The following is a 15210-nucleotide window of genomic DNA, read 5'->3' as shown; positions in this document are numbered from 1 at the left end:
CTTTTTCCCTTTCCACACTTACTGCCCTCACACTCCAGTACGTCAAGTCTTTGTCATTTATGTTTAACTTAAGACATCTTTTAGCACTTACTACTACATCTAATTCTTTTTTTTTAAAATTTTATTGTAAACCGGCCAGACAATTGTTTGATGGTCGGGATATTAAAAACCAATAAACTTGGAAACTTGGAAACTTGTTTTTAGCGCACGCTAGCCGAAAAATTACCGCCTGTTTAAAAGGAGGCGGTAGCGGCCAGTGCGTCTGGCATTTTAGCGCGTGCTAAGCGAACCTTTATAAAAGGAGCCCATAGGGCTAGTACTTTTTTTTTTTATGAGTCTATTTATATACCTTGTTTCAATATGTGCTTTGTTCTGTTGCTACCTGCATTGAGCTAACCCAGGACAGGCAGGGGATAAACTGAATAATCCTTTTCCGACCCAGCGTTGGCTTGGAGATGAAACCAAGCTAACTGTTGCTTATGTTTGCGGAAAGAACTCGGCATAGTATTTGCGCCGATTCACATGCAGAAAAGAGTGCTGGGGCGTGAAAGGGCAGCGAAATAAAGATGAGACTTGGGCTTGGGCAGAGAACAGAGGAAAGGAGCTGATTGCTTCATTGATTAGTATTCTGCCCTGCTGCTTTTCACTGTTGTGGAGTTTGCCTAAGATCATTGCCAAGCAACGGCGTTGCAAAAGTGCAACAGCTAGCCCAGTGCAGGCATGCTCTGAGCACTCTCCCTCCTGCTTTCCCTTTCCAGATTACAGGTGATTTGAATCTCCAAACTTACACCCTGTGCTTCTGGCACTCTTGGGAGGAGGCAGAAGGAGAAAGATAGACTAAGCAGAGAACCAAAAGGAGCAAACAGATGACCATATTTAAAATCTGAGAGCAAGGAAGGAATGCATAGGCTGTAAATTAAAAAGAGGAAGACGAAGGACGTTCTTTCTGAAACTAAGGATTGCTTTACCCTCCCTTTGGCTGTTTTTGGGTGCAGTGCCTACAGATGCCAAGCAAGCTGTTCTTTTCTTCTGGACAGGACTTAGCGGGTTTTTTCACCCCTGTGGGCTGCATGGAGTTCAAGAGTGTCTCTTGATTATGCTAGCCTTTTACTTGGCTTTTACAGAGGATGCTTGGATAGGAGGAGGAAGATGAGAGTTTAGTGCTAAGAGGATCAGCCCAGGACAGCTCTTCAGAATGATTCAGATGGGATCATGAGACAAGTATCTTCATCCTTCCCCCAAATTGTTTCATCCTACAATTCCTTGAGCACACATGTCACATGGATCGATTGCTTGAGAAGACAAGATGAAAAGGTATTTGTGTTTGTGTGCTTGAGGTCATGTTGCTTATCATTCTCAATAGCCATAAGGAATGCAGCGGCATACAAATGAAATATGAAAGTGGGTTGTTGTTGGGTTTTTTTGCATGCTCTAACTATTATATTGTTCCTGTTTGTTTACCCACGTTGAATATTTTTGTTTTATGTACTTGTTTTGTATTTTATATACTTGTATTGTTTTAACTTGTATTTTAAATACTGTATACTTGCACTTTGCCTAGAAAGTTATGAGTAGGCGATTACGGAGTTCTCCCACGAATTCACGGTTCGCGGACTCACTCATTGGCAGTCTGCTCCAATTGCCTCTTCCTGTAGTAAAGTCAGGCTATACCAATCGGGAGCTGCCTGTGGACATGTTAGCATTTAGCGCATGCTAATTTTTAACGCACGCTAAAATGGCTACCGCACCTTAGTAAAAGGACCCCTGAGGGGGGTTCCATTTTCTATTAATATTTTGATATACACCAAAGTGAGCATATTTCTGGATAGTAAAGTTTTTCTGAGGGGGAAGGTGGACATAAAGCACCAAATTTTATAAATGGCGCCAAAAATTCAGTGCCAATAAAATTCTGAGCTCAATGCTATTATATAAAGTCCATTATTGAGATGGCTTGGAGAAATCCACTGCTCATTCCTAGGATAAGCAGCATAAAATCTGTTTTACTACTTGGGATCTAGTTAGGTACTTGGGACCTGGGTTGGCCACTGTTGGAAAAAAGCCATTGTGACATCACTGATGAGGTTGGCTCTTAGGCAATGCTGGAATGAGTCATTATGACATCACAATCTCAGTTCTGGAATGTTGCTACTCTTTGGGTTTCTGCCAGGTACTTGGGACCTGGGTTGACTTTTTTTTTTCATAATCTTTATTCATTTTTACATCTTACAACAAGTGTATCAATAAATTGACAATTGAAATTAAGTACATCACTTGAATTTCTTTCATATTTAACAGTAATATATAAAATTTAATCCCTTCCCTCCCACCCTTACCATAACATATGTAATATTTTTTTAAAACATATACAATAAGTGAAATACAGAGTAAATTAATCATTTCACAATATAGACATTACTTAAAATTCTCAAAATTTCATACTTATTAATACCCTCCCCTCACCCACCAAAGCTTTTCCAACCATTTTCCAATCTTATTTACCTCCCATCCCTTCCCCCCCCCCCCCCCCCCCGGTTGTGCATATTATCTTATGACAAACCATAACTATAGAGATTCTACAAAGAATGTCAATGGGCCCCAAATTAATTTAAAATTTTCATTATTTCCTAATATGGCAGCATTCATTTTCTCATATTTATATATTAGACATAAACTTGCCCACCAAAATGTAAAGTTGAGGCGATCCCAATTTTTCCAGTTTCGTGTAATCAGTTGTATAGCTGTACTTGTCATAATTAAAAAGAGACATATTTTATGTTTATTTAGGGGATCTTTAATATGCAAAATAGTACCGCAAATTATTACTTCATAAGTTAAAGGAATTTCAGAATTTAAAATATTATTAATTTTTCCCCAAATTGATTTCCAAAAAATCAGAATTCTAGGGCAGTAAAACAATAGATGGTCTAATGATCCTATGTCAAGGTGACAGTGCCAGCATCTATTAGATCTAGAATTATCTAATTTATTCAACCTAACTGGGGTCCAAAAAGAACGATATAACAAAAAGAACCAAGTTTGTTTCATAAATGCTGACACCGTACAACTCATCCTCCAAATATGTGGCCATCGAGATGCAGAAATATACTGCTTAATCTCAATGCTCTAAATATCCCTAAGAGCATTTTTGGGTTTCTTATTCATAAGTTCAGATATTAATTTATATTAATTTATGATGTTCTTATAAAGGGCACTTCAGGATACACTCTTTATAGAATATCTCTTTTCACCGAATTTGCCACTCAACTTTAGGTGTGAGGGCTTATGCCAGTTAAAACCTAATGTAAATCCTGGTGGATCCCCGCTATTTTGTAACAGTGCACACAACACATCTTTTGTGAATGCACTGACCTGTTCATGCTCCTTCCATGGCCATGCTCTCTTTTGAGTTGTGTGTGATCCAGAATAGAGCATAGCCAGATCGATGCTCAAAAAATAATTAGTGCTAATTAAGTACTTGTTGCTCTAATAATGAAATCGTTGGATCCCATTAACTAATTACTTTGGGTGCCAATCTGGGATCCATGCCCAGTGTTGGGCAACTATAGAATCCTTATACAAACCTTTCTAGCATGTTCAACTTTGGTCCAATTGAAAACCACCCATATCTTGCTTGATGATCACTTTCAATAGTAGAAGTAAATGTCCATGGTTCAGTACTAGTATTTTATAAAGACACACGTGTGCCTATGTTTATTTATAAAACACATTTTAAAGTAAGTGCTTACACAAGTATGGCTTTCACACCCAGATGACCTGTTATAAAATTAAATAATCTTAAAAAAACATTATGTTGTGCGATCTTTGATGCAGAAGAAGAGATCTCTTAAGTTATGTTCCTCTTTCACCCCTGAAGAGTTTTGTATTTTTTTGATTCAAAAATTCAGCAGTTAATCGATTACCTCCCAGTTGGACGATCACTAAAGGAATTTCCTCTTGTCTGTGTGGATTGCTGGGAGGAATTTGAGGTAGCTAATGAAAAGCAGATGAGGTCCAACTTGAAACTATGTCAACCTACTGTATCTTCAGGTGATGACCGTAATGCTCAGTTATTAAGAGAAATGGATGGGGTAGTTGTCCCTGCATTAACTGCTATTAAGAATTTAACTTTGACAAGTGGTGGCTTTTCCCAATGAGTTCAAACTGAATACTGTGCTTCTGGTTTTCCAAAATACTGCTTTAGGGTTTAACATACTTTTTAGTTTTCATTCTATCATGGCCTTGCTTGTGTTGGTTAAAGTTATGCCAAAAGCAGTTTATTCCCAACTGGAAGTATATTTAACGCGAACCTCAATTTTGGATCCATTCCAGCACAGTTTTTGCAAGGTTCACAGTACTGAAATACTTGTAGCGACTAGTTTGGATGAAGTGTGTTGTGTTTTAGATCAACTGTAACCCCAACACTGGCATCCTGTTTGTCTGTCTTAATTATTAGATTGTGAGCTTATTCGAGCTCTGTATGTCATGGGGCAGAGGCTTTCTTAAATTAATAACAGATAACTGCCTTGAAAATACTAAGGGGTCCTTTTACAAAGGCACGGTAGCAGTTTAACGCGCGGAATACCGCGCGTTAAACCGCCTGCCACGTTAGTACCTAACGCTTCCATTGACGAGGCGTTAGGATTTTAGGCTGTCGCGGGGGTTAGCGCGTGATGAAATGTCCGACGCGTTAACCCCCGTAGTGCGCCTTGATAAAAGGAACCCTAAATGCATCTATCTTAAGTTGCTTGAACACTTGACTGGTTCTTACATCATGATCTAATTCTATATATGGCGCCACAAATTGCAAAAGGAAACTTGAGCGTGCCCACAATTTAATTGAATAACAAGCAAATTAGTGCCAATAAATGCGCACTAATAATCAATTATCAGCATTAATTGGCATTAATTAAAATGTATATGTATATTTTTAGGTGCTGGGATCCACACAGAAAATTTATGTGTAGATCTAAAAAGGGGTCACAGGCATGGGAGGGGCATGGGTAGATTGGGGGATTTCCTGGAATTTATGTGTGGTTTTATAGAATGAGGGATATCTGTGCATAATTTACCCCCTCCCCTTTTTCAAATCCACAATAGCGGTTTTTAGCATAGGCTGGTGGTCTGAATGCTCTGCGCTGCTCCTGATGCTCATAGGAACTCTATAAGTGTCGGGAAAAGCACAGAGCAGTGCACCAACCTGCACTAAAAACTGCTATTGCAGTTTTGTAAAAAGGGGGGTTAGGCATGAGAATTTGCACCAGGTTTTACTTGATGCAAATCCTTGCTCATTAAAGTAGGCACTGATTCCCGCTGCCAAATGCTATTCTGTAAATCTGAGCATTGTTTATAGAATAGTGCTTAGCGTGAAATTATAGTGGTCCCCAAATTTGGGCATCATTTATGAAATTGAGTTCAAGATGTAGAAAGAAAGCAATCCACACACATACATATAATCTTCCACCAAATGTAACTCCCACGTTCCTTCTCTTTTGCTTTCTTCTAGTCAGTGATGTTGCTGGATGGTTAATCCTCAGCCAGTTCTTGTACATTGATAAGTTGGCATCTGACAGAGTAGAAAGAGAAGCTCAAATATCTTGCTTTCTTTTGTTTTGTAGAGTCTTGGATCAGCAGACAAGAAGGACTTGCAGCAGACAAAGTAAGTTCTGGAATGTTTATTAAAATGGAACGTGGGAAACTACTGAGCTTAAGACATAGAAAGAAGGTTCTCAGTTTTGTCTCTTAGGGCCTGATTCTGTAAACGGTGCCTAAATCTGCACTGGCTAAGTGTTAATCACGCTTAGGTGTCATTTAAAGAAGATCCGCTAACTGTGCCTATCACAAAACTTAGGCACTGGTAATGTAGGCCAGCCTAGTGCCTAGCAGCACCCAAGGTCATTTTCATCCTTAATCATACCTACTTTGACCTTAGACACCGTTAGATGGCCTCGCTTTAGTTGCAATTATGATGCCTACCCTAGTAGACGACTAGTTTTTAATTGTTTTTTAACGGCATTGCCAATTACTGCACCAATTAAAGTCAATTAAAACAATTAAGTTAGACCAGGGGTAGGCAATTCCGGTCCTCGAGAGCCGGAGCCAGGTCAGGTTTTCAGGATCTCCACAATGAATATGTATGAAATGGATTTGCATGCACTGCCTCCTTGAGATGCAGATCTATCTCACGCATATTCATTGTGGATATTTTGAAAACCTGATCTGGCTCCGGCTCTCGAGGACCGGAATTGCCTACCCCTGAGTTAGACAGCGGTAGGGTGCTTAACGCCACCTAACTTACGGCACCATTTACAGAATCAGGCCCTAATTGTTTATAGCTGCAGATGCAGGTATGAATCTGATCTTAAGTGAAATGCACGTACAGAATCATCAAAATGAGTAACCCCTGTTTAAAGGTTTACCCACTGTTGGTATAGCACAGGGGCGTCAAAGTCCCTCCTGGAGGGCCGCAATCCAGTCAGGTTTTCAGGATTTCCCCAATGAATATACATGAGATCTATTAGCATACAATGAAAGCAGTGCATACAAATAGATCTCATGCATATTCATTGGGGGAAATCCTGAAAACCCGACTGGATTGCGGCCTTCGAGGAGGGACTTTGACACCCCTGGTATAGCAGGAAGTTTTGAAGGACTAAAAAGTGTATTGGTAAAACTGGGTGTAAGGAACAATGTTGGCTCATTCTGTAGGTCAAGACTGTAATGCTTTGGCAACTTAATTTAAGGGCTCCTTTTACTAAGCTAGGGTAGTGGTTTTAGCATGCGCAAAAAATTATCGCACGCTAACCCTGCGCTACGCGGCTAGAACTAACGCTAGATCTGTGGTGGAGTTAGCGTCTAATGCGCGCGCTAAAACCGCTACCGCAGCTTAGTAAAAGGAGCCCTAAGTGTTTATAGCATACACATATGTAAATTCTGAGCGTGCAGATAAGTAAAATGCTTATCTACAGGCATGGATTATGACACTGCATGTTTGCTTTGGTCGTATTTTATACGTGCTTGTATGGAAAATTTGACCTACAAAGATCGACTCAGGAAGCTGGGGCTGTTTACCCTTGAGAAGAGAAGACTGAGAGGGGATTTGATAGTGACTTTTAAAATATTTAAAGGATTTGATAAAATAGACCAAAAAGAAGCATTACTGAAATATTCTGATGTGACGAGGACAAGAGGACATAGACTGAAACTGAGTGGCAGCAGGTTTAGGACAAATGTCAGGAAATTCTGTTTCACACAGCGCGTGGTGGGTGCTTGGAATGCACTCCCGGAGGAGGTTGTGGAGGAGACTACTGTTCTGGGATTCAAACGCAAGTTGGATGCACACCTTCTTGCATATCATATTGAGGGATACGGTAAATCCGGGTCTCCAAAAAGGAGTACCTAAATGGGCCGCCGCGTGTGCGGATCGCCGGACTAGATGGACCTCGGTCTGATCCGGTGAGGGCGTTTCTTATGTTCTTATTGTATATACTGTATATATCAAGATACACCCACTTTCACCTTCCCAAGTTTCAAACTTAACCCCTCAAGAATCTCGGTGACACCACTTAAGGCTCAAGCATTTCATAACCTGAAGCTTTATATGCCTAATCATCATTGGTTCTTAACAGTATAAATCATTTATATTTTTCTCACTTAACTTTGTGGTCTTATGATCAGGGAAAATTTACAGCTAGACTGGCTCTCATTGATCTAAGCTGTCTGTGAATTGAAGAGAGTACACCACCACTTGTCTCAACACTGATTTGCAGAAACTGAATTATGTTGCGGGCCAGCGGAGACAAACGTTGGAGATTTAAGCTTTAGAAAGAACGCTGCTGTCATCTCTGTTTGAAAAGGTGGTCAAACAGGAAGGTGGTGTGATAAATAGGTAGGTTTTCACTTTGTGATAAAGTAGTTTTAATAAAAAAGTGAAAATTTTAAAAACAATATTTAAAAAGAAGGGTTTAAGAATTGTATTTATGTTGAGGAAAAGCCTTGAAAAAGCTTCAGGCGGGCTGTAATGTTTCCCTTGGAAGGTGAACGTGGGTATATCTTGATATACAGTATATATATACATATACAGTATATATACACACACATGTATAAAGTTTGATTAATTGTGAATCTCAAGATAAGAAGTGTGCCTGAACTTAAGTTAGGTTGCTTTGGCCAAATGGCAGCTAATGAGCTGCAGATAAGTGGCAATCTTACCCTAGTAAGAGTAATCCCTTATGTAAGCTTCCGTAAGTAGCCAATGTTTCAAGTTGGAAATATTTGTGAGAAGTTAATGCTAGCCGCTCTTGACTGTATTAGTTGTTGAAAGCTTTCTTAGATGGCAGTGTTACGCTGATACCTGTTTGTAGTATTTCAACTAGTATGTGCTTACTGCAGTTTAGAATGGCGTATCATACCATGGTTGTCACTAATGTCTTTAAAGATGGCATATGGGATCAAAACGGAGAAATCCACAGAAAAAAAGCAGTCCCATAAATTGAAGTATAGAATGTTAAGAAAGGGTGGTTTTCTGTGGTATGCTGAGGTGTCCCATGGTGCTTTGGAAATACGCATGCACTACTGGTGCACTAAAAAGAAAAAATGTTGCTGGGTTTTTTTTTTTAGGCAAAACAAAGAAGAGCCCAATGAGTCTGCGGTGATTGTCGAACAGCAAAAACCAAGAGAGAGACTGTAGAAGCGATGTACAAGATGAACCATTCTTTGGGGTACAACATTTTATTGACTTCAATAAAGTTCTAACATCTTGTACATTGCTTCTTCAGTCTCTTTTGATTTTTGTTGTTGTTATTTTTGCCATGGGGGTATGTCTGGGGGCAGAGAGTAGGAATGTTTGTGCTAATCAGCGCAGCTTTATTACTATGCACTTAGTTGCAATTCTATAAATGGTGTCCCGATTGTAGGCAGCGGGTAGGCATCCTACCACTGTCTAACCAGCCAATCGGGATACACTTTAAAAAAAAAAAACCTCCCGAAGCAGGCTGCCTGCATTGAAGGCACCTCTGGGAGTCCTAAGCTCGCCTAAGGCTAGTCATGGGTGTGATTTGGCACGGAAATGGCCTTAGGCAGACCTAGGTGGCTGTACGGATCTCCCTAGGCCAGTGGGAGACACATACAATGTAAGCCGGATGGGGGTGTGGAGATCCGTGGGTGGGCTAGGCGGTCCAGCAGAGGGGAGGGGGCGTCCGGCAGGAAGGACTGGATATTTCTCCTGCTGGTTATCTATGGGGGTTGGGCGTGCCGGGTAGGAGGGACTGGGCATCCCTCATGCCGTGCAATGTATGGGGGTTGGGGCAGCAGGAGGGATTGGGCATACCTTCTGCCGTGTGATCTACGGGAAAGGGGGGTCTGGCAGGAGGGATTTGGCATCCCTCCTGCCGGTAGTCTTTGTGGGGGGGGGTGGGGATGGGTTACTGCTAAACTTATCGCGGCAGGGAGATCCCGTGCTGCGATAAGCTCAGCGGCAACCCAATTCTCTAACCGGCATCTGTAACATGGATGTCAGTTAGAGAATTGGGTTCTTTTTTAGGCGGGCTTAGGCGCGATTCTGTATAGGACGGCCGTATGCTCTGAGACCGGGTGTCCTTTACTTAATACGGGCCTAACTGATTAGCACGGGATTAATGCATGAGCCCTTACTGCCTCCAAAATAAATCGCAATCTCTTTTACCTTCTCCTCTTGGCTTAGCCATGCTTTCAAGATTATTTTTATTACCCTCCAGATGTTTTTTCCCTAAATGTATCTCTATTTTCTTTAAAGATTGTAGTTCACCCTCCTTTCCTTTTGTTCCGGTAATTATTTGTACGTATACACTGTGGGGCTCATAATCGAAAGAGAAAAACGTCCAAAAACTGGCCTAAGTCGGCACTTGGACGAACATTTCCCAAAAACGTCCAAGTGCCAATAATAAAAATGGGTTTTGGATGTATTTCTAAACAACCTAGGCCTTCATAGTGCCGCTGAATGACCAAAGCTAAACGGGGCGTTTTGGAAGGAGTGTCAAGGGCGGGAGTTGGGCGGGACGTGGGCCGGCTTAGACTTAGTCGTACAGCATGTATAACCGAAAGTTATACTGCCCAGGATCGACGGGACTTGGACGTTATGACTTAGTCCATGTAAAACATAAGCCCCTGTAATCACTGCATTGATATTGAAACATGTGCACTCCCCTATACACCCCCAAACACTTTTTTACTGGCATATAAGTGGCTCCTGCAGCCATAAGGGCTATTGTGGTAGTAGATAAATGGGTCTAGGGGATTCTGGAGGTGGTTTGGGGGGGCTCATCGTGACCTATAAGGGAGCTGTAGTGAGGAGAAGACATGGCACCCTTTTTGTGAAGTTCACAGCAGTGCCCTGTAAGGTACCCCACTATTTAGGTGGCATGTCTGGGTGTTCAGTCCATTACTTTGCAGACCCCTCCCCTGTCCAACAGGGCTTGCTCTAGACGTTTTTGACTTGGACAAAAAGTTGGACGGAAATATGGTATAAAGATGGACGATTTAGCAGCTTGGTCGATCAGATTGGCAGGATGTATAATTAGACAATTTTCGAAACAAAAAAATTTTTTGACGTATTTTTCAAAAATGTGTCCTAGGCTGTTTTTTAGTTTGGACGATTTGCGACTTGGACGCAAACGGACTTAGACGTCCCTTTCGATTATGCCCTTCCACATGTTTATTTGTATAAAATTGTTTTATTATTTGTCTCCTAATTTTAAACTGTCATACTGAAGTACTTGACATTGCGTGTACAACAAATTTTTAATAAACTTGAAACTTGAAATGAAATGAAGAGTGTCAAGAAAAGTATGGAATGACTTGTGAGTTTCATGGCTCCATATCATTCCCTTTTTGGTTGGGCTGAGAACCTTTCAGCGGTCCCTCATACTTAAGAGTACCTGATTACTAGTCAGTGTATTGTAAACCGCTTTGGGTGAATCTCTTCATGAAAAAGCAGTTAATAAATCCAAATGAATTAAAACAGAAAGTGGCCATGTTCCTGCTGCAGCATAAAAAGTGGCCTTAGCATGTAGCATTATTTTTTTCTTAAATATGTCCACACAGAAATGATATTCATCCACGTTAATATTAGAGATTATATGTGCCACGTTTCTTTAAACGGAGAAAAGACCTCAGTGTTTCTCAGGAACATACCTGGGAAACTTTCTATGGCAAGCACTTAGTTGCCACAGAGAAATGCATCCTTGGTCTCAAAAAACTCCATTATGTATCTTACAATAATCACTATTAGAACTTTAAAATAGATATTCAATATAAGGATTTTCAAAAGGTAGGAAACAGGCACTTATCTCTTTATCCTCTGATATTGAAAAAATCACCGCAGTTCGCAGTTGAAACCAAGTGCAGATCTACCACAATCGGAGCACTTGTTTAAATTTCCTTTATAGATTTCTCATAGATATCCCGACAGGCCCTGTTTCGCATATTTGCTGCATCAGGGGAATATTTTAAATAAGGAGCTACCGCTTCAAAGCCCTTTAAATCCCTACAGGCTTTGGGCAGTTACCGCAGCAGCCGCGCTATCGGGCTTTGTAAAAGAGGGGGTTAGTTTCAATATTGAGTAATACTGTCTTTTCTGGGTCTGCTGAATTTTCTTTACTACTGTACTAAACAGTAAATATTTTTTTTATTACTCCTTTTTTTTCTGCATCTGACTGTATCCTGGGAAAAACCTGAATTTCCAAAGATGATTGCCTTTTGAAGCTCAAAAATACTACGGGTAAATCAAGCCCTCTTTCCTTGTTTTCCCTCTTCATTTCAAAATTTGTCAGATAACTTGCTAGCCGGTGTGCTTACGTGCATAGGATTTTGAAGTGAATTGGGATTTATGATGAGGAAGAGGTGAAAGGCATGTGAGCAGCCTGGAACATGGCAGGCTTGTTTGGGGCTTTGGATAATAAGTGTGAGAGAATTGAAGGAGAGAACAGTGAATGAAACTGAGGAGAATTGGGGTCTTTAGGGATTTTTGTCTATATTGAAGGTTGGAAGCCTTTGCTCTTCTGGGTACTTTTATTTATCCTAACACCACTGAAAAAGTGACCTAGTACAGTAATTAAAAAAGCAATGTTTATGAGGCCATTTACAGTCTCCTAGCAGCTTGGTCTCCAACTGAGTAAGCATTTATAGCAGGTTTAATAGCTGTGAGAGTGTGAAGATGAGGGAGGCAGACAGTGAGGTGTGGGGTTTCCAGTAAGAGGAAGACTAGAGACTAGACATTTTGTATTTCACTGAATACTGAAAATAGGAAAAGTCTTGCAGGTCATCAGACCAGACATAGATATGGTAGTGGCAGATTCTACTAGCAGCAGTCTCCAGGACAAAAGAAAATAAAGATGTACAATAGTAGTTACCACCTATATATGCTGGGGAGGGAGGGGGGAGTTTTGGAGAGAAAGATTTTAGTACATTCCACAGCCCTGACCACTCCTCCTCCTCAACTCCATGGCAATTCCACAGAATACCTTATTTTCATCAGTGACAACAAGGGGCGGCAATTTGTAATAGGGAATTTTTCAGTACATTCTCTTACACCCCTTCCCTTGAACCGATCTTTCCTGGAAAAAAAAAAATTACACTACTTGTTATTAAATTCTATTTGTCAGACTAGGTATAGTTTACAACTGGCATAATGACAGGATTCTAAAAGTTATTGCAAAGATTTGTGCAAGTTATTAAAACCCTCCAGCTAATAAAGGCCTTAAAATATTTTGTAAGTAATATTTCTGAAGACAGCTATCTTGTTTGTGGGAAATTCAATAACTGACGATTCCTGGCTCTCTGCCGATTCTCCAGCCTCTCCAAGCCATAATGGATAGAGAGCCTGCCCTTCACAGCAGTAGTGCCAGTCACCCAGTGGCGTACCTAGGGGGGGGCGGGGGGGGCGGGCCGCCCCGGGTACCAGCCCTAAGGGGGTGTTCCCGGCCTTGCCGTTCAGTCCCCCGCCACCCCCGAAGGACCGCTCGCCCCCCTGGCCTCCCCGCACCACCTATGAACAGCCGCAGCAGGATCGCGAAGTCAGCGTCAGCATCCCTGCGCTGCTTCCTACGACGCGATCCCGCCCCTCCTCTGACGTCAGAGGAGGGGCGGGACCGTGGCGCAGGAAGCAGCAGGGATCGCTGACGCTGACTTCGCGATCCTGCTGCGGCTGTTCATAGGTGGTGCGGGGAGGCCAGGGGGGCGAGCGGTCCTTCGGGGGTGGCGGGGGGACTGAACGGCAAGGCCGGGAACACCCCCTTAGGGCTGGTACCCGACGCTGACTTCGCGATCCTGCTGTGGCTGTTCATAGGTGGTGCGGGGAGGCCAGGGGGGCGAGCGGTCCTTCGGGGTGGGTCGGGGCATCAGGCCTTCAGGGTGGGGCGGGCGGGCAGGCAAGCAGGCTTTCAAGGGGGAGGGGGTGACAGGCAGGCAGGCAGGCCTTCAAGGGGGGACAGGCCTTCGGGGGGGGGTGCAGACATTCAAGGGGTGCAGGCCTTCAAGGGGGGCAGGCAGGCCTTCAGGGGGGTGCAGACCTTCGGGGGGGGGGTGTAGGCCTTTGGGGGGGTGCAGACCTTCAAGGGGGTGCAGGCCTTCAAGGGGGGAAAGGCAGGCAGGCCTTCAAGGGGGGGACAGGCCTACAAGGGGGGGGGACAGGCCTACAAGGGGGGGGGACAGGCCTACAAGGGGGGGACAGGCCTTCAAGGGGGGGTGCAGGCCTTCAAGGGGGGGTGCAGGCCTTCAAGGGGGGTGCAGGCCTTCAAGGGGGGAAAGGCAGGCAGGCCTTCAAGGGGGGGGACAGGCCTACAAGGGGGGGGGACAGGCCTACAAGGGGGGGGACAGGCCTACAAGGGGGGGGACAGGCCTTCAAGGGGGGGTGCAGGCCTTCAAGGGGGGTGCAGGCCTTCAAGGGGGAGACAGGCCTTCAAGGGGGGGAAAGGCAGGCAGGCAGGCCTTAAAGGGGGGACAGGCCTACAAGGGGGTGGGACAGGCCTTCAAGGGGGGGACAGGCCTTCGGGGGGGTGCAGACCTTCAAGGGAGTGCAGGCCTTCGGGGGGGGGGGGTGCAGTCCTTCAGGGGTGGGGTTTAGGCCTTCAGAGGGGGACAGACCTTCGGGTGGGAGGTAAAGTCCTTCGGGGGGTGCAGGTCTTCAGGGGTGGGGTGTAGCCCTTCGGAGGGGGGACAGACCTTCGGGGGAGGGGGGTCCTGGTGTAAAAGTACACAGAGGGAGAGAGGGAAGGGGGGGTTCAAAGATACATGCATATGCCAGACTTTGGGGGTTAGAAATAATGGGTCTAAAAACAGAGGAGTGGGAGAGAGATGGTGCATAATGGGATTTAGGGAGGGAAGGAACAGAAAGGGAGAGAACTTGGAAACAGGGGATGGTGTGGAGGGGGGATAGAGATACTGGATAGGAGGATAGTTGGGAACAGAAAGGGAGAGATGGTGGATCCTGGGGTGGTGGGGAGTTGAGAAAAGGTGAATCTGTGGATGGAGACAAAAAAAAGGAAAGATGCCAGATCTCCGGGAGAGGGAAGGGAAACGGAAGGGGAGAACAGAGATGGCAGACGGATGGTTAGCACGGAGAAAGGAGACCCTGGCAAGCAAAACAACAAGAGCCTGGGACCAACAAGATTTGAATATTGATCAGAGAACAAAAGGTAGAAAAAATAATTTTATTTTCTGTTTTGTGATTACAATATGTTAGATTTGAAAAGTGTACATGAGACAGCTTGAAATGGGAACTTTTCTATTTTTGTGAATGGCAAGGCTGAGTTCAGTTAAAATATATGCTTTATAAGAAAATATAATAATGTGTTTTATAAAGTTTATAAGCATTGCTGGCATACTCGGTGAGGTGTTCCTAGTGTTGGTGGTGGTGGTAGCATGTCAGTGTGTTGAGAGGAAGAGGTAGTCTGGGAAATTCTGCTGAGCAAACTCTGGGCCCATTTCCACCCCCAGTTAGTCCACTCCACTCAACTGGTTCACACACTGAGTGGGTCTTTGGGTGTTATTTCTGGGTAGTTGTTTTAGAATCTCTTCCAATGGTTTGTCAGTATCTCCTTCTGGTCCAAGGAAGGAAACTTTGTCAACCTTAGCATTGACCTTCAGAATATGTTTGTAACAGCGCTGCTTGTGTGGCATTAGGCTATGTAGTGATCGAAAGAAAAAAACAGACCTTTGCACATTTTTGCACTATATGGT

At 43.4% G+C, this 15210-nt stretch overlaps 1 protein-coding gene across 11 annotated transcripts in view; it reads left to right on the top strand.

The window, feature by feature from the left end:
- Positions 1–15210, top strand: part of LOC117369236 (ankyrin repeat and fibronectin type-III domain-containing protein 1-like) — a 1092487-nt gene that overhangs the window by 668410 nt on the left and 408867 nt on the right. For 10 of the 11 annotated variants that reach the window (XR_004541103.1, XM_033963493.1, XM_033963485.1 and 7 more), the window contains one exon: positions 5616–5656. Coding sequence is in view for 10 of the 11 variants with exons in the window: in XM_033963493.1 (XP_033819384.1) it covers positions 5616–5656 (41 nt within the window). In the remaining variant the exon portion in view is untranslated. Of the gene's footprint in view, positions 1–770; positions 1315–5615; positions 5657–15210 lie in introns of those variants that run through there. The other variant, XM_033963495.1, reaches the window with a different exon arrangement.

Source organism: Geotrypetes seraphini, chromosome 11 (assembly GCF_902459505.1).
Source record: "Geotrypetes seraphini chromosome 11, aGeoSer1.1, whole genome shotgun sequence".
Taxonomy (NCBI): Eukaryota; Metazoa; Chordata; class Amphibia; order Gymnophiona; family Dermophiidae; genus Geotrypetes; species Geotrypetes seraphini.
Note: the sequence above shows the minus strand (reverse complement) of the source record. Positions and strands in the feature narration are given on the sequence as shown.